Source organism: Bison bison, unplaced genomic scaffold (genome assembly GCF_000754665.1).
Source record: "Bison bison bison isolate TAMUID 2011002044 unplaced genomic scaffold, Bison_UMD1.0 scf7180017864291, whole genome shotgun sequence".
Classification (NCBI taxonomy): domain Eukaryota; kingdom Metazoa; phylum Chordata; class Mammalia; order Artiodactyla; family Bovidae; genus Bison; species Bison bison.
In genome coordinates this window covers 1-20,719 of record NW_011494863.1, presented here as the reverse complement: position 1 = coordinate 20,719, position 20,719 = coordinate 1, and the positions used below count along the sequence as shown (strand labels likewise).

Genomic DNA, 20,719 nt, shown 5'->3' with positions numbered 1-20,719 from the left:
AAAAAAAAACCAACCCTAAATTTGAATACCTAGAACTTTCCTATCACAGGATTCCTAATTCTTGAAAGTTACTTTTTTATCACTTTAGTTCCACTGATAAAACTTATTTTATACCAAATTTTCTAAATTTATCTGATTAAAGGATCTCACCAAAAACTGATAACTGTTTTTATTTATCATTCCACCAACTTTCTTTTTATAAAATAATAAACTGACAGGACCAAGTCTTCATAAAGTTATTTGCCAACTTCAAGATAATCAAGGATTAGCATGCATTTTCCAACCTGTCCCAATCCCTTCCCCCCAGTCCTCAAAATTTTTAAATTCATTTTCCATGATCTGGTAATAGAGTAAGACATCTTCCATGCTCATCAATGAAGACAAACTGGCAGTACACTTGCAACGAAAAATAGATTTTATAACATAGTACTTATGGGAAGGAACCAAATGGTGGAATATATCTGGCATAATTCACACGCCCTATGACACTCAGATGAGCATGAATAAAACAGTTAATCCTCTTCGCCTTCACCTTTCCATTCATCAATGAGGGATATTTGGCAAAAACCACAGAGCCCTGAATGACAACTCCATAGTTATAGAAAAACTGACCATGATTCGAAGAATTTCTGACAGATGACCTTTTTAATGGCATCTCTCTTCATTTTCCTGGGATGCCATTTTTAATCCACAAAACTGTTTATCTTTAGAAAATCAACCCAGAATACTTAATATCATGTTATTTAAATACTGTAAGTCCATCTGAATCAGTTCAGGGAACACCTAGAAAAACTCTCAAACTACACCCTTCTCTATCCACTGTGGGTAAGAAAAGGAGTTTTGAATTTCTACTTTTTCTACTAGACAGAATGGATTTTTTAAAAAAATTAAAATAGAGTACCACACATATTCATGTTCTCATTTTCCTTACTAATTCAAGTGTGCCCTGCTGCTATTCAAAAACACTCCAAAGAGAGGCACTTACTTCCTGATTACACATTCAAATAAATGCATAACATGCATTTCAACTTGGAATCACTTTCTTAAGAAATTAACTAGTAGAAACCACTTTTCTATATCATGGTTGAAGTCAGGCCAAAGTCAAAAATTCAGTACCTAACTTCCTCAGCTACACTGTACAAATATATTAAGGCAGGAATATTATCTATCGACTGTATCTTAAAAGTATTATCATCCTGGTTAGTACTATTATTTTTGTGAGTTTAACAAGACTTTGGAGAAGGCAATAGCAACCCACTCCAGTACTCTTGCCTGGAAAATCCCATGGACGGAGGAGCCTGGTAGGCTGCAGTCCATGGGGTCGCTAAGAGTCGGACACGACTGAGTGACTTCACTTTTACTTTTCACTTTCATGCATTGGAGAAGGAAATGGCAACCCACTCCAGTGTTCTTGCCTGGAGAATCCCAGGGACGGGGGAGCCTGGTGGGCTGCCGTCTCTGGGGTCGCAGAGAGTCGGACACGACTGAAGCGACGTAGCAGCAGCAGCAGCAGCAGCAACAAGACTTTAAAAAAGGGGAAGAGCAATTTCAAAATGACAGGAAACATTAGAATTTAATAACTTCATTCTCCTTTCCTCACTCTCAAGATGGCTACACCGGAACCCAAGTCTCTGCGATAGCACATGCTCACACAAAACAGTGATCCAGGGGTGGACAGCATCCCTAACACATCCCAAATGCAAGAAAATACAGCCTTCACCCTCAAAGGCTTACCATTTAAGTCAAACAGATAACTTTAAGACATAAAACACTTGGATGACAACCAGTTAATGATTTTTTGAAATTTATATTTTGCTTTTCCTGCTCAAGTTAAATGAACAGCAACAGAAAATGGATTAAATAGAGTAGAGGAACAGGGGTCAATAATAAACAAGTTTTAAATTAATCACAGTCCTCAGGAACATATGAAGGGTAGGAATTGGTAGCCCTTTAAACAACAGATACAGCCATCACAGGATCACACACAAAGAGACATCCAGAAAAATAAGCAGTGAAAACAGGATGAAAAATCTACTGAGATAGCAAGGGGAAAAGACAGGATAACAAATGAGAAGGCAGAACTTAAAGCAAGAGTATGAGAAAAATCAGCAGATTTCTTGTTAAGTTTAATGAAGAAAGTGATTACACTAATCTGGAAACCTAATTAACTTAAATTTAATCTTTTTCAAAATGTTAAATGTTTCTCTGCTATTGCTCTTCCATAGCATCATTAACACTTTTTGAAGCCCGTACTCAATATTCCAGGGTAGTAATACTTGTCATTTTTCTCCTGTGAAAAATTAAAGAGCCCATGTATAAGATCCAGCTCATGATCCAACCTGAATAAAACCACACTAACAGCACCAGACATATTAAAATGCAGTCTCTCTCACACACCCACACAAAGCTCCTTGAAGCTATGTTTCAAGTCTTCACATCATGAACTTAGCAAGCCCAGACTTCACTCTGTCTCCTGTCTACCTCTCAAATCCTACTCGAAACAGTCACTGACAGCTGCTTTGTCCTGATCACATCTGCCTTTTAACATCTATCTTGCAGGCTGCCTATATTAGATGTGGGTACATCAGTCTAAAGCTGTCAACATCTGCACTGGACAGGAGACCAATTTTCACCTCCTTCAATCTGACTAGTCAGTTGCCAGGGAGAAAATTATGCCTCAAGAGCCTGACAGCTTGTGCTCAATATTCTTTTGTCGGGGATAAAATACATCATTATTTTCCCTAAAACTGCCTTGCCAAGATTTACAATAAAATAAATACACACACACACGTACACTCACACACATATACCTGTGGGTGCACACGCATTTCTCCATATGTATATACCATTTTCTCCCTTTATACAAATCATTCACACACATAACAAGGAAGAAGACCTCTCTGTCCTCAATTTCACTACATAATTACTATGATAAATAAAAGAATATCTCTTAGTACCAATTTAAAACCCTCACTGCCTATCCCTTCTTTATGACAATGTCCTTAAAAGACAATTTTATCAAGTAATTCTGTACTTTCAAGATTTAAAAAAGCTAAGAAGACATTTGTGCAACAAGTCCAAGTCACCAATGAACTATAACTGCTAAATCACAAGAAAGTGGTAAACTCAACAGCTTTAACTATTGTTTTAGAAGACCAATAAACACTGCTTTCTTGCTCTAAGTGACAAAACACGTTCTACAGAAAAGACAGTTCCTATAACAAATGCAACTAAGTACTGAACAACACTGACTGTTCTCATAAGCTAAAGTCCTTCTTCTACTCAAGGATAATGGGCTTGCATTATAATCAAAGTTTACCTGAAAAGGAATTATGATCCCAAAACCAGAACTGGAAAAGTCTCCAAAAAAATCTTAACACAAATACTGCCTAACATAAACAGACACAAAAGGTGGAAAACTATAAGCCAAACATTAAAATGTCTGCTTTCTGTTTACTGAACAAAGACATTTAGTAAAAAAATTTACTTATTTTCACCTTCTATCCATTTAGAGAGAAGGGGTATGTAGGTGTTACTATTAAATGTTTTTCCAATATTAGAGAGATAATACTGGAGAGGATTATTACAGTGAATTATCTAGATATTTCCATGTTGTTCACCATGTGAATAATAACACATACATGAGAGGTGACCTTAGTAGCAAGGCAGTCATGGAACAAAAATCAAATAGTCTGTGAGGCAGTAAGAGCCATGGATTTAGCTGCAGTCTTTGGTCTATTCAACAGAACTCAACCACCTTTTCAAGGACTACCATAAATCAGGTCCCACCATTAAAATCACTACAGACAGACACAATCACGTTTTGATTCTCAACTCCAAGTTAATGCTACCTCTGCATACCAATAGACTAGCGATGAGAAACCTAGAAGATTAGCATCTCCGGGCCAATAAGCCAAATCTCAATTTTTGAAAACCTGGCAGAATTCAAATCAATAAGAAAAATAACAGGGATTCAACAAATCTGCAAAGGAGCACTATCATTTATAAATACTTATCACTGCCCTAGAGACTCTCACAAGCACCATCATGTTTCACATATATTCATAAACACAAAGAAATGGTCAACATCAATTACTGCAAATAATGCAAATTTTAAAAAAGAAAGTAGCATTTTACACCTCTAAAGACAGCAAAAAATATTAATGGACTATCCCATTACTTTTCAAGAAGGATAATTTGTTTTCATTAAACATCATATTATTATTATATTCTGTGTTCCTCTGGAGAATGGGGAGCTCCCACATTCCTTGTGTCCTGGGGTGAACATGCTAAATAATCTCCTTTGGCAGTAGGAAGTGTTTCAGTGCTGAACATGACCAAAGCAAAGCTAACCAGTCCTCTCCATGACTAAGATATAAACACTAAGAAAAGTTTTATCTGCTGGGATGAAAAAACTAGTATGACCACTTCCAACTAGAGGTGGGCATCTTATCCAATATGTATATATGGAAATAGACGTAAACACAAGGAGACAAATTTGATGGAAGAAAGTCATGCATCCTTGCCGTCAGTCGTATCTGGCTATGCTTGAACTCTGGATCTACTGCTGGAATTGCCAAACTAAAACTCGTAAGAATTTCCCAGGTGGCTCAGTGGTAAAGAATCCACCTGCCAAGCAGGAGACACAGGTTCAATCCCTGGGTCAGAAGATCCCCTGGAGAAGGAAATGGCAACCCACCCCAGTATTCTTGCCTGGGAAACTGCATGGACATAGGAGCCTGGAGGGCTACAGTCCATGGTGTTGCAGAGTCAGACACAATTTAGCAACTCAACAACAACAAAGACCCCAAAAGTCCCTTTTTGTTTAAACAAGTTTGAGTTGAGTTTCTGTATCTTGTAATGGGTGAGGTTATATGAATATTAAGCAATATAGACAGATATAACCCCATATATGCTGGGCTGTGGTAAGTCGCTTCAGTTGAGTCTGACTCTTTGTGACCCTATGAACTGTAGCCCACCAGGCTCCTCTGTCTATGGGATTCAAGAATACTGGAGTGGGTTGCCATGGCCTCCTCCAGGGGATCTTCCCGACCCAGGGATCGAACCCATGTCTGTTACGTCTCCTGCATTGGTAGGTGCGTTCTTTACCACTAGTGCCACCTGGAAGCCCTACTAGAGAACAATTTAGAACATTTTGAAGTCCTAAAATCTAAGTCCCTGAGAAAACTTTCTGAATGGTTAGATGAGTACACATGTAAATATATACTCTTCAGTTCAGTTCAGTTGCTCAGTCGCGTCCGACTCTTTGCAGTCCGACTCCATGGACTGCAGCACGCCAGGCTTCCCTGTCCATCACCAACTCCCGGAACCTACTCAAACTCATGTCCATCATGTCAGTGATGCCATCCAACCATCTCATCCTCTGTGGTCCCCTTATCCTCCCCTCTTCAATCTTTCCCAGAGTCAAGGTCTCTTCAAATGAGTCAGCTCTTTGCATCAGGTGGCCAAAGTACTGGAGCTTCAGCATCAGTCCTTGCAATAAATATTCAGGACTGATTTCCTTTAGGATGGACTGGTTGGATCTCCTTGCAGTCCAAGGGACTCTCAAGAGTCTCCAACACCACAGTTCAAAAGCATCAATTCTTCAGCACTCAGCTTTCTTTATAGTCTTTCTTTCTTTATATACTCTTAATGTTTTTTTAAAAGATCTGTGCCCCTATATTCCTACTCCAGGAAATATATCTTAAAGATACAAATTTTTTTTAAAGGGAAAACATTATACATATAGGGTTCACTTACAACAGCATTTTTATATCAAAAACATAAAAATAACTAAGTCCAATAATAGGGAAATGATACAATAGAAAGTATATAGTTTTAAAGATTATAAATACCAAGGTTATAGTAAATCATAAAAATAATGCCTGTAATTAGTTTAAAAATTTTAAAAGAAAACAGTAAAATGGTATAAGCTAGAAATAAAATGCATATATGTAGCCAAGGAATTAAGAAACAGAAAACTAAATAAAGACTATAATAACCCCCCCAAAATGTAAATCTAACAAAATATAGAGGATATATGTATTGTATATACCTGCTGCTAAACACCAATGAAAGAAATTTTAAAAAGATCTAAATAGATGAAAATGTATTTTGTTCATAAAAGACTCAGAGTAAAAATGTTGACTCTCCCCAAAGTTTAATGTAATCCCTATCAAAATCCCAGATTTTCTGTAGACAAGATTATCTAAGATTTATGTGGAAAAGCAAAAAAAAAAAAAAAACACTAGAATAGCTAAAACAATTTAGAAAAAGAATAAAGAGGGAGAAATCACTCAACCCAATTTTGAGACTCATAACTACAGTAATAAAGATTGTGAGCACTGGCTGAGGGATAGACACATAGATAATAGAAAATAGAGAACCCAGAAATAATCCCACACAAGTACAGCCTGACTGATTTTTTTTCCCCAGCTGACTGATTTCTAACAGGGTGCAAAAGCAGCTCATTGAAATATTCTTTTCAACAAATGATACTGGAACAACTAGATGTTCACAAAGGAAAAAAGAACTCAACCTAAACCTCATATGCTATACAAAAATAATCCAAAATGAGCCCAGAGTTAAAAGTAAAACATAGAATTTCTAAAAGAAAATAGGAGAAAATCTTCATGAGCTAAATAAAGCTTGTTAAAGAATTCTTAGACATGACACCAAAAGCATGATCCATACATTGGGAGAGGGGGATCAATAAATTGGACTTCATCAAAATTAAAAACTTAGTATGCTATTTAAAACTTAGATTTGTTAAGAGGGTGAAAAGACAGGCTACATCCACATCACGGAGTACTCACAGTATACCTGCCTGTAATTAAAAAGCTACATTGGAGGGCTCTCAAGGGCAGCATGTTGAGTTGTATGTGTGTGTGTGTCTCTGTGTGTGTGTGTGTGTGTGTGTTGGGGGGGGGAGTGGGGAAAGCCAATCTAAAAAGATCATACATTGTATGATTCCATTTATACAATACTCTTGAAATGACAGAATTAGAGATGGAGACAGATTAGATGCCAAGGGTGAGGGATGATGGGGAATGTAAGCAACATGGGTATAACTATAACAGGTATCAAGAGGGAGAGCTTTGTGGTGATGGAATAGTTGTATATCTTGTTTGCAGAGGTGGTTGTACAAATCTTCACAAGTTAAAACCAGAGAATTGCTCTGCCAATGTCAATTTCCTGCTGCTGATATAGTACTATAGTTCCATAAAATGTAACCATTGAGGGAAACTGGGTAAATGGTATACTGGACTACTCTATACTATATTTGCAACTCCCTGTTAATCAAAATTAAAAGTTAAAAAAAAAATCGGTTACTTAACTTTTTATTAGTGTAAATAAACACTGAAGCAAACAATGTAACAGAATTTTTCATTTGACAGAAGACTGCACAGCAAAATCTGAGTGGCTCTAAGTTGATGAGAGTATGTTAATGTTAGGTAATTCACCTGGAGTTTTTAGTAGCACACACTGCCTCAATATATACCCTAAGTGATTAATGTCTGAGGAAGATATTTTAATTTTTCACATACCAGGTCCCTCAGCTTTATCTATAAAGAGCAGCCATCTATACAGGCCAAGCTGGCAGTAAACCTGCATGCATGTGTGCGTGCGCTTAGTTGCTAAGTCGTGTCCAACTCTTGGCAACCGCATGACTGCATGACAACTGGCCAATTCTCCCTTTCCATGATCTGTCGCAGCAGTTCCTTCCTTAACAGCACATCTCACCTCCCCCGACCCCAATGGTTTCCTGACTGTTAGTCCAACCTCCAGGCTCTCCCCAAACCCCTTTAAGGCTTCCTGTACACACCTGAGAAACTAATCTTCCCTAAACACCACTTCTTTTCATAGTCCATGTTATCCAGATGGTAGAACTTCTTAAAACAGGAACAAAGTTAAGGAGACATATTTCAGTTTAATTTAAGAAGAAAAAGGCGTTAAAAATAAACACAAAGCCATGTTGGAAAAAGCTGCTTCCAGAGGTGCAAGTCCTGTGTCACTAGATATATTTAAGTATATGGGAACCTGAACCTGGGAGACCTATTCCAGCCACAGAACTCTCTAACTTGGTATCATTTCCCTGATAGTTCTCCCTTCTTCACTTGGCATTCCAAGCCACCCTCTAAAACCTAGCTCCAAGCTCTTTTGTATCCAACCTCTCCTCCCAGCACTCCTCTCCAGTCAGAGCCTTCACGGTTCCCTGTGCACATCTTGCTTTGTCTGCTGCTTTTCTTACCTGAATGACTTTTTCTCCCTCCCTTCTTTTACCTTTCAAGATCCAGTACACCTTCAGGAAGCTTTTCTAATCCCATGCGTACATTCTTATTCCATTCCATTCTTTGCATGCTACTCATGCTATTAATTTTTTATGTCCATATGTCCTGATTATAAGCTCCAAGACAAAAAAACAGTAAAAACAGCCTCCTGTCTGCTAGAAGACAGTCTCTCTCTCCTTTTTTAATATTATTTTGGCCACTCTGCACTACATGCTCAATCCTAGTTTCTTGACCAGGAATCAAACCCAGGCCCCCTACAGTGGAAGCACAGAGTCCTAACCAATGACCCTCCAGGGAATTCCCCAAAATAGTCTCTCTTCACAAGAGACCGCACATAGTCACCCAGCCCTTTCCCCACTCTGGCCTAACACAAGCTTCTCCCCAGGAAATCCACTGTTGTGAACCTGCAGCTCACCAATCATCTACCCCTTTGCTGAGAAGAGTATCTTTAGAAGCGGTGTGAGAATATGAGAATACACAAAGGTGCACCTGAGACTCTTGGGACCTTCTCCCTCATTCACCCAGAAATGCCCATGAGCTGTAAGGAAGAAGTTACTGATGCAGCGGCAAGTCTCTGTTCTTGGCCTTTGAGATCGACTGTAAATTGTAGCTAATGGATTAAACAACACTGTTCTAGTAGAAACCATTCCTCATCACTTAACTTCCTATTTATTATTATCATCACTGGTCCTCCTTTTTAAAAGTCTCCCCCCTTTTCAAACAAGTGTCAATTAGGCTTTCCCATCTCTGCCTCTTGGATGTCCCCTAACCAGTTAAGAGCCCTCTTTTTCTCATCAGAGCCCTATTCAAGTATCCATGAAATACTTTTAGATACTCTTTGCAACACACAGGTATTGTTAAAGTATGTATGTATAAGGAAAGGCTGCTCATGGGTATGAGATTTATTTTGGGAGTGGTGAAAATGTTCTGGAATTAAATAATGGTAAACCTGTACAACTTGGTGAATATACTAAAAACCACTGAATTATATACATTTTAAAATGGTGAATTTTGTGTTAAGTGAATTATCTCTTTTTTTTTTTTTAAAGGTAAGATTCTCCACCAGTATCCCAGTACTTACGTTTGGCACTGGGGCGAAAATATCTTAATTTTTAAGAAAACACCTTTTCTCACATACTTCTTGGAGAACAGTCAATTACCTTCCTCAAACATTTAAGTGCCTATCATAGACAGGCACCATGATAGCTGCCACAGAAAACAATTGCCAGACCATCATAGAACCTATGCTGCTAGAGCCTAAGAGGGGAAGGTAACTAGCTATTTAACTATCACTGTGCCAAGAGCTAGGAAGAAAAAGTATAAAGGTAAGAATGACCTAATCAGAGTGGGAAATGTGAGGGTGGGCAGGGTCCCCAAAAAACATTATCTCTAAGAGACACATGTAAGCTTCAGCCCATATCAGGTAGTTAACAACTAATTTGGGCTGACAAGCAGTACAACAAAACCCCTGTTTCACAGGGGTTTGCAGGCCATGCAATTAATAACTGGCTCCCATCCACCACAGGAGACTCACCTGGTCTTGAGGTAAAGCAACCCTGCATTTATGTATGTGTATGTTTTACCCACTGACAGTGTTATGATAAGGTTTTAGTGTCCTCACAAATGTTTGTGTTTATTATTCATGTAATCAGGGGCAAATACAAAAAGAAAATTAAGTCATGCTGAAAAACTGCATACATTCAAGTCTCTGATTATTAACGATTGCACAGAAGAGCACAGACAGGGCTTATACAAGCTCAAAAGATATAGAAGGTTCAATTTTTGGCTCAAAAGCATTATAAATAAGAACATAAATCAACTATTTATTCGAAGACAGTAAGCTCACATCTTTAACCCTAGATTAGAGGTCAGCTAACTATGGCCTGTGGGTCAAATCTAGCCAATCCACCATTTTCATAAATAAGTTTTACTGGAATATAGCCATGCCCGTTTGTTTTTACACTGAATAGCTGCTTTCCCAACACAACTGCTGAACTCAATAGTGTTAAGAAAAACCTTATCGCCAATACGGTCTAAAATCCTTACTACTTGGCCAACTTGTACTGGATGACAGTAGCCCACACTGATTCAGAACAAAAACATCTTTTTATACATCCTTCAGCAATTAAAGGATGTTCCAGTGGATAAGCAACAGACTTGAAATGCAAAGAACTCTACTTCATTAGTCAATCCACCATGGAGTTCTTGATAAATTGTAATTACATTTTATATACCAGTAAAATTCAGAGCAGTTAGGTCCGAGTTTTCCATAAGTGCTCAGGATTGCTGAAAGCAGGCCTGGGAAAGGTTTTTGTATTAATTATATATTCCTGCCCAATAAATTACCCCCAAGTAAGTATCTTAAACATTTATTATCTCCCCAAGTTTTCTGTGGGTCAGGAATTCAGGGTTGGTTGGGGCTGCCATCATCTGAAACTTAACTGTAGTTGGATGATCTTCTAAGGTGGCCTGGTTACATGCTTGGTAAACTGGTACAAGAGACATCAGATCCTCTCCACAAGACCTCCTGAGTGTCCTCATAACCTAGCCAGCTTCCCCTGGAGTCAATAATCCATGAGAAAGAGATAGGAAAACACAACATTCTCCTTACGACTTTGCTTTGAAAGTAGATAGTGTAACTTCCACACCACATTCTATTTCTTTACAGAACTAAGTAAGAGTCTCTAAGTACAACACATATTCAAGAAAGTCAAAGTTAGGCCTCATTTTTAAAGGAAAAGATGTTAAAAGAATCTTCATATATTAACATCACTTCAGGGTTTCAAATGATGAGTAAACAGCTTCAACAACATAACCTACAAGGTTTGGTTGACTCAAGAATCTGTGCTTAACCATTATCATACCATGTATTTTGTTCTATTTGTCATAGGAGAGAGACGGTATCACTATTTGTTAACGTTCACCAAAGAAAAAAGTAAGCCAACAGAAGAAAGGCAAAGCACTCCAGTTTTTCACATCTGACACAGTAACAGTGATGGGAGGCAGTTATACATTTGCTTTAGTTTTAGTTCTGTTTTGTTTTCCTGCAAGGAGAAGGAAAATTATGGAGACTAGATCATGAACAGATCAAAAATAATTGCAAAGTTGTACCGGAACAGATAGCATTTATGATTCAGTGCCACATAAAAAATTTTCTCAGATACAAACAATAATAACAGAAACTGAAGTTTAGATGTGCATTCACAATTGGGAGGGGTGGGGCTGTGCTTGGGAGGTGGGAGGGTGTATTATATCACAATTGCTACAGATGTGTATCAGAGTAACTTCTGGAACAAGGAACATATATAGTAGGGGGAAAAAGTTATTTGTTACAATTCAACGTATTTTGAAAATAAATGTCTCTGTAGACCCATAAGCACTTGACCAAATTCACCTGTTAATACTGTGAGTTTCATTAGGGGAAGCAAGAAGACCAAGGAAGCAAAACTTTCTCACAGAGGGCAGAGAAATAACAGTCATCCTGATTTCCTCAACAAAAAGCTCAAAAATGGTCCTGAATCAAACAATTAAATCACTTTAAATTCAATCAAAATTCACTCTGCCAGGTTGAACAGTATCCCTCCAAAATTTAGATCCTCCCAGAATCTGTGAATGTGGCTTTATTTAGATACAGGGTCCTTGTAGATATAACCAAATTAAGATGAGGTCATCCTGGACTAGAGTGGACCCCAATTCAATGACTAACATCCTCTTAAGAGGGAACTTGGCAACACAGATACATGGAGAGTACCATGTCACAAAAAAAGCCAGATATTGGAGGGACCTGTCTACCTGTCAAGGAACACCAAGGACTGCCAGCAAAAAGCAGAAGCTAGGAAAGAACATGGAACAGTCTTCAACTAAGGCCCCAAGAATGAATCCTGCTGACACCTTGATTTCAGATATCTAGCCTCCAGAATGCCAAAAAAATAAATTTCTGTTGTTCTAAGTTACCAAATTAGTAGTCATTTACTATGGCAGCCAGAGAAAACTAACACATCCACTCAGCTAGGATTATGCAACTTAAGTAATCTCACCATTTTCAGTATTAGAAATATGTATTCACAAACTCAGAACAATAGGAGACAGCATCTCCATTTAATGCCTTGCCCTTTTTGGGTACTGTCACAGGGATGAATCTGACTTAAGAGTCCAATGGACAATGTATGCTGCTGTCAGCCAGAAGGCCACTGAGGCTCTCCCAAAGACCAGTAGAGCACATGCACAGAGCATGGGAGTCAGTTCACCTTAGCTGATAGCCAACAGCCCTAAAAAAAAAAAAACAAAACAAAACCTATGTTTTTGTTGAAGTCCTCCTGCTAGACCAGAAGTTTAACAAAAAATTACAGGTCAAGAAGTTATTCTTTCAGATTTAAAGTCCTCTTATCTAGATAAGCAAAAAGGACCTACTATAAAGCACAAGGAGCTCCGTTCAATATTCTGTAATAACCTAAATGGAAAAAGAATTAAAAAAAGATACATGTATAACTGAATCACTTTGCTGTACACATGAAACTAACATTGTTAATCAACTACACTCCAATATAAAATAAATTTTTTAAGTAAGTTAAGTCTTATCATGATTATTGCATCATAGTGATGGCAGTCTTTCTAACAGTAACCACTGGTAAACTGTGGGTTACCATTTCACTTCTTATTACTTCTGAGTTTCCCAAAACATGTTTCCTAAAAAAAAAAAAAAAAAACATGTTTCCTTTAAACTCTCATTTAAATTATTTTAAACTCAAGCCAGTGCAAATATGCATGGCTGATTTAACCTATCAGTCTGACAGAAAGAGACACTGTCTAGATTATTTTCAGAATTGCTAAACACTTTTCTATTTTATCACCCCTGTATCTTTAGCACAAATTAACACATATTACGCAGGATAAAAGATAAACTTCTGCCCCATATCAGTTCAGTTCAGTTGCTCAGTCGTATCTGACTCTTTGCGACCCCATGAATCGCAGCACGCCAGGCCTCCCTGTCCATCACCAACTCCCGGAGTTCACCCAGACTCACGTCCATCGAGTCAGTGATGCCATCCAGCCATCTCATCCTCTGGCATCCCCTTCTCATCCTGCCCCAATCCCTCCCAGCATCAGGGTCTTTTCCAATGAGTCAACTCTTCGCATGAGGTGGCCAAAGTACTGGAGTTTCAGCTTCAGCGTCATTCCTTCCAAAGAAATCCCAGGGCTGATCTCCTTCAGAATGGACTGGTTGGATCTCCTTGCAGTCCAAGGGACTCTCAGGAGTCTTCTCCAACACCACAGTTCAAAACCATCAATTCTTTGGCGCTCAGCCTTCTTCACAGTCCAACTCTCACATCCATACATGACCACAGGAAAAACCATAGCCTGCCCCATATATTTCCCATCAAATTGTGTTACAACATTCCTACAACTATTACTTAGAACATTGGAGAGAACTGGATTCAGATTCTCCAAAAAAGATGTTCGTTAATCACTCCTGATTAAAGCTTAAGCCAGTACAACTTAATACATTTCCAATAAGTGAATATTTGTAGTTACCTGAGCAACTGGCAATATATAAGAATGAAAATATTGACCACAAAGTAACCTTCAAGGATTATTTTTCTAGAAAAGCCTGGCTCTCCCCATACAAAAAGTGGTATTGACCTACCTTGTTTTCGAACATCTTCTACAGCAGCCACAAGCTCCTCCTTGAGAAACTGACTCTCCTTTGCAATTTTATCCCCCTTCTCCAAGAAATTCTCAGTTGCTTGTTCAACAGATGCAGCCAAAACATGGGCCTTCTTAGAACGACCTCTCTTCTTATTAGAGGGCCCCTTGCTATTGGTGTTTACCAAGGTTGTAACCTAAAAGTTTCAATTTTGAAAATTAAACTGTAGCCAACTAAAATTAAAAGAAAAAAAAAAACAAAAAAACACACTAAGAGTAACATCTTTACAGATAGCAAGAATCAATTACTCATAGTAAAATGAAACATCACATTTATGAGTCTAGTAAGTATTAACAAATAAGATAAAATTCTCTCCATATTTTAAAATATTCAGCAATGATACGCCATATTTAGTTTCCAAAATAATTTAGCTATCTCAATATGTAAGTTAAGATTTATAATTAATATTTTAATTTCTCAAACATGATCATTAGGTTTTTAAGCTTCATTTTACAGATTAAAAACTAACAATAAACAAATTACATGTCTCTATTATGTCATCAAGAAGTTTAGAAAGGGGTTAACAATGAATTCTGGAGCCCAAGAAAATAATTTACTTATAATTTTAAAATATTTATTTTATATTTATATTTAAAATATTTATTTTCTTGAGCTCCAAAATCACTGCAGATGGTGACTGCAACCATGCCACTACCTCTCATTTTTGTGCTCGAGTACAATGTCTGTCTCCCTCACACTCACACAGACACATACACGTGCCAAAATGCTACATGTGCACAGCAAGTTGCTAACACTTTAATGAAATGGCATCACACTGTGATATTTGTATTTGTAACAGAACATACCAAACCTACGCTCTCAAATTAAATGACCTTCTAACTGATCCTGGACAACAAAAGTTGTATTAAGCAGGGTGAACAGACTTAATAGTCAAGGTTCCATATCCTATCTTTCTTAGAAATACTTTTAAGTATTAAGTGGTGTGCACTGCATACCACTAGCCCCTATTACTGCCAATCAAGACTGAAGAAAATGGCATCAAATATATTTCTAAAAGGCTAAATGAATCCACACATAAATATTTAATTATTAGTGAAGCCAAACTGTCTCATTACTATCAGCCTAAACTCAACCACTCAAATTAAGGCTTTGAACTAAACAACTTTGCCCTGTGTTTATTACCCAGGCCTACTATTATGGAACCATATAACAACTATGTATTTGTTTGCAGATTCTTACCTGGGTAACAAGAGGCTCTAACAGTCTTTCAACTGCCAGAGTCCTGATCTCTAGACTTTTGGGGTCCCATTTGAAGTTTATGTTGCCTGTGTGGACAGCAGTCATTTCTGAAAGAGAAACAGCCAGTCAGGCAAATATCAAACACACATATGAAACATAAAAAATTTTCTCCTACTCAAGGACTTTTTTACACCAGGAAAGTTACAATCACCACAAGATGAAAGAAATTCTTACCAGCCTGCACATGAGGGCCCAGTAACTCTTACAACCTCTTACACATAAGATTTTGAGTTTACAAACATTATGGGTACTACAAGAAGGCATTCCCAAATCATGAGCTTTTCCCCTTGGGCTTCTCTGGCACCAAGGCACTTCTACCTCCAGTTTTTTCATACTAACCTAGAATCAGGATGAAAAGCTCGAGGAAAAGAAGGCTAATACAGAAGATGCTGATTTGTCTTATTCCGCAATGGTTATAATACACTATTATCTAAAAAGTAAACCTCACTTCATTTTCTGATGGACTCTTAGAGAATATCTTATCTTACTGTATTAAAACCTAACACTTCAATCTACTGTCTTCTGCACCTACAGCTATTGTCACTCACAGCCTGAAGAAATTTCAGGTCACACCTAGTCAAGTATCACTGTATCACTGTCAAGGTAAACTTCCATTAGACAGAGGCTTTAAGACTAAGGGAAAAGACTTCAGCCACAATACCAAGCAGTTGGTGTTTGCTTCTAAAAGCAGTGCCTCAAAGATTAAACAGAAAAACAGGTGAGGTACGTAGATGAGGTAAACACTAAACAACCTGTTCATAGAAATACAAATCTTAAAAGGGTGCGTTCTTATGAATTTTTACCTCTTGATTTTCACTCTAAAGGAAAAATGAAGGTCCATGGACAAACCTGGGTACAATGATGTTTACAAAAGCACTATATATGGTCATTAAAATCTGGAAACTACCTATATTTCAAAAAATATACCACTAAATAAATAAATCACAGAACCAATCACAAAATGGGATACTGTGCTGCTCTTAAAAAACTACAGTAACAAAATTTAGGAAGAAATAATAGTATTCTCACTGCCCAGGTCTTTATTTCTATTAAGTACTAATTCCTTTAAAAAAAATTTTTTTAAAAAAGGTATATTCCAGGTCTGATATATCCTATCGTGCAGAAAGCAAGGAAAGACACAATGACTAACAAGAGCATATTAAAAAGATATAAGAACCAAGGGCTCCACTGGCTAAATTCAAAAGTTGAATATCAAAAAGATGACTATAACTGCCTATTAGCTATCCTATCACCATGCATGGTCAGTCGCTTCAATTATGTCCAACTCTTTGCAACCCTATGGACCATAGGCCACCAAGCTCCTCTGTCCATGGGATTCTCCAGGTAAGAATACTGGAGTGGGCCGCCATGCCTTCCCCCAGGGGATCTTCCTGACCCAACCCATGTTCTCTTGCACTGCAGGTGGATTTTTTACCTCTGAGCCACAGGGGAAGCTCTAAGGATCCTCAAAAGGAAAGAAAGGGGTGAGAAGAAAATTTCTGTACCATAAATGTACAACAGAATTAAAAAATGACCATTTTGTAAACCCCAATGTAATAACTGATTCAAACTAGGACTATCAATGGATATTAACACCATTAGGTGATGGACTACTGGGGAACAGACTATTTGTAAGGTGCCAAAGTATCACCTGACAGGTTTTACTTCTATAATTACAAAGGGGGCAAGACATATCTTTACAACACTGAGATCTAATGGCCATCTCCTTAAGTAACAAAATTTAGCATTGCTAACAATGCAACTCTGATATTACATGCCTCACATGCCATGCCTTGGCATGTGAAGTGCCCTATATGAAGTGCCCTATATTCCCTAAAAAGTATTCTTAATGAGAAAAAAAAAAAAAAAGTTCCAGATGTTTTTCAAGAGCCCCAGTATTATATAAACTGAGCAAAGTTAATTGTCCAAGAGAAAAATGAAAATTAAATATTTAACCTGAGTCTAATGAAGCCTCTGCATAGGGATTCTAAGCCTTTTTCAATGCATGGATCCCTTAAGCAGTCTAGTGAGTCTTATAGACTAATGTTGTCTGGTAGAAATATAATACAAGCCACCTATGCAATTTAAATTTTTCTAGCAGCCACATTTAAAAGTAGAAAGAAACTAATGAATTAATTTCATAATATTTATTTAACACAGTATATCCAGAATATTATCATTTCATTATGTAACTGATTTTTTAAAATTACTGATTACATAAGATAGTTTAAAAGTACTAAGTGTTGGAAATCTAGGATGTGTTTTACACTTAAGGCATATTTACATTCAGACAAGTCACCTTTCCAGAGCTCAGTAGCCACATGTGGATAGTGGCTTCAGTACTGCACGGTGCAGCTACAGACTCTTCCTCAGAATTTTTTTTTAAATGCATGAAATACAATTCAAAAGATTACAAAGGAAACATATATATTGAGATTAAGCTATCAAAAGCAATATATATGCTCTTTATCAACATACTAAATAAGATGTCAAGAATTCTGATAACTACTTCCAAGTAATAATGAACACACACTTTTTCAACATAGATTACAATTACTTCATGTATGAAAAGCCCTGAGATTCCTCCTGTTGGGACGAAGTTATAGCTTCAACTGAAGTTGGAGTTTGTTTTCTATTGTTAATAATAAATTCCTATTAATAATAACAAAGACAAAACTTTTCCAATCCATATTCAGTGCAGGTTAAAAAACCCTAACCTGAACTGAATTTCACAGAAGTATATAAGGGATACAGATGCATGTTAAATACCACCAGGGAACAGACAATTGGAATATAAGGCATTCTAACAAGACAATGTGGCCTTAACTCTTCAAAAAGTCAATATCGGGGTGTGGGACATAATTTAGACTAAAAGACTCAGGAGACAAAACAATCTAATGCAACACACATATCTCATTTGGATCCTGGTTTGAAACAAAAAGCTATTAAGAAGACATTTGTAGGAAAACTGGTAAATTTTTATAATAAATATTATATTCACTGGAGGAGGAAATGGCAACCAGCTCCAGTATTCTTGCCTGGAGAACCCCAAGGACAGTATGAAATGCATGCCTGGGGTCGCAAAGAGTTGGACACGACTTGGCGACTGAACAACAACAAATTAAATTATATTATGGAATTAATGCTCAGTTTCATAGCTGGCTTCCCTGGTGGCTCAGGGGTTAAAGCGTCTGCCTGCAATGCAGGAGACCTGGGTTCGATCCCTGGGTTGGGAAGATCCCCTGGAGAAGGAAATGGCAACCCCCTCCAATATTCTTGCCTGGAGAATCCCGTGGACAGAGAAGCCTGGTGGGCTACAGTCCACGGGGTGGCAAAGAGTCGGACACACTGAGCAACTTTAACTTTCACTTTCTTTCTTTTTTTCTTAGGTATGATAATGAACTGCAACTATATAGAAAAAGGACTATTTTTAGGAGATGCGTACTGAAATCTTTAGAAATCAAATGTCAGGATGACTGCAACTTTCAAATTCAGCAAAAGTAAACATACACAGAGAGACCACAAATTACTTAAAAATATTCATAACTATTAAATCTAGATGGAGATCATGTGAAGTGGCTGGGTACACCTGAAATTTCTCATCTTAAAAATAAAGAAAATGTTGTAGAGGTTTATGAGAAAATGTTCAAAATACATACTACTGAAGACAGAAAGTAGATTTCAAAAACAATATGAAGTATAACTGCAGTGGGATATATAAGCCAAAATATTAACAACGATGTTACATCTTAAGATTGGGGGATTAGGAGTGGTGTTAACTTTCTTTTTTCACAATTGTATTCTCTGATTTTATAAAATTACAGCTATTTAGAAAGTTGCTTTTGTAATAAAAGAAGTAGAATCTTTATTTTACAAGGTGCAAGGAGGACAATATAATCAGAAGGCATGTTTGATCATGATCATCACTCAACCACTTTGAACTTGTTTCCTCATTTATACAACAAGGCTATCATTTACTTAAAAAAAAAAGATTATCACTATCTTTAGAGGGCTTGTGTGAAAATTAAACAGACTATGATCCACTGAATTAAATGAATCCATGATAACACCAACAAAGAAGGAAAAGTTCTTCCATAATAGGAAATCAGCTAACATATAGAGAAGGAGTAACACATATAGAAAAATCACCATTTAAGAAACCTCACAATATATTCAAGAATTAGCAAAGAATGCTAAAGCAAACAGGTGAAAAGTTTACTGAGTATTAACCCAGTGCTCTGTGCCAACCTAGAGGAGTGGGATTGGGGAGGAGGGGGGGTAGTTCAAGAGCAAAGGGATATATGTATATTTATGACTGATTCACATTGTTGTTGTACAGCAGAAACCAATACAACATCGTAAAGCAATTACCTTCCAATTAAAAATAAATTTAAATAAAAAGGAAACTGAGTATTTACATAGTCTCATAGTAACTCCCAAGAGATTACCAACAGATTACCAAGGGGGAAATAAAGTATTTAACTCTGCAGAGCAGAAACCTGGCAAACACCACCTTAGCCAAGTGACAAAAATATCCGTAATAATGGGAAAAATGGACATCATGTACTTCCTAATACAATGCAATAAGAAGGATACACCATTGCCTTCTGTGGTATTTCGAAGTGACATAACCCCCAATCCTGTCAAAAGGAAACATCAGACAAACTCAAAGTAATGGATATTCTATAAAGTAACTAGCTACAGTCTTCAAAAATGTCAAGGTAGGAAAAACAAAGAGGCTGAGAAATACTTCCAAATTAAAAGAGGCTAAAAAAAGACATGAAAACTAAATGCAGTCATTCTGGACTGAAAATTGCACTAGGAATAAGAAACAATTGAGACAACTGATATAATTTGATCAGGGATTCTGAAATAGATAATAAATAGTAATACATCAATGTTAAATTTTGAAAATTCCCATCATCGTATTGTAGCTATGTCCTTATTACACATAATGGGAATGATATCTACAACTTACTCTCATATGGTTTAGAAAAAAAAATAATTTCTTAAATATATACATATACTCAAAGAAGAATGAAAAAATGCGAGGCAGAAGAGAGATAATGAACAGAGGGAAACTGAATGGAAGAATGTGGGATAGGGAGAAGGAAGGGATGGAGAGAGGGAGCGGTAGCAGGAGAGAGGGAGGGGAAGCAGGGGCGGGGGGCGGGCAAGGAAGGAGAGAGACGTCCTGAAATGGCTAATGTAGTTGAGAACTGATTTTTTTTAAATTTTTATTTCATTTTAATGTTAAATAGCCACTAATGACTATCTCATCAGACAGCACAGTTGTAGACCCTCTACAGAACAACAACAGACATCTACATCTCATATTTGAATAATGACCAGGACAAAGTAGAACTGCACGTGTCTGTGACTAGTCCACTCCTAACAACTTTAATATAAAAACATCGAGAAGATTTTTTATATAAAATATATTTTATAATATATATTTTTAAAA

General features: G+C 37.2%; 1 protein-coding gene across 1 annotated transcript in view; it reads right to left on the bottom strand.

Moving 5' to 3' along the window:
- The window catches only part of CTNNA1 (catenin (cadherin-associated protein), alpha 1, 102kDa), a 153,337-nt gene extending 137,785 nt beyond the window's left edge, over positions 1 to 15,552 (bottom strand). The window contains exons 1-2 of the mRNA XM_010850311.1: positions 15,196 to 15,552; positions 13,936 to 14,131 (exon numbers count right to left, since the gene is read on the bottom strand). Coding sequence (XP_010848613.1) covers positions 13,936 to 14,131; positions 15,196 to 15,300 — 301 coding nt within the window. The 5' untranslated portion in view covers positions 15,301 to 15,552. The remainder of the gene's footprint in view (positions 1 to 13,935; positions 14,132 to 15,195) is intronic.
- Between the last annotated feature and the right edge of the window lie 5,167 nt (positions 15,553 to 20,719).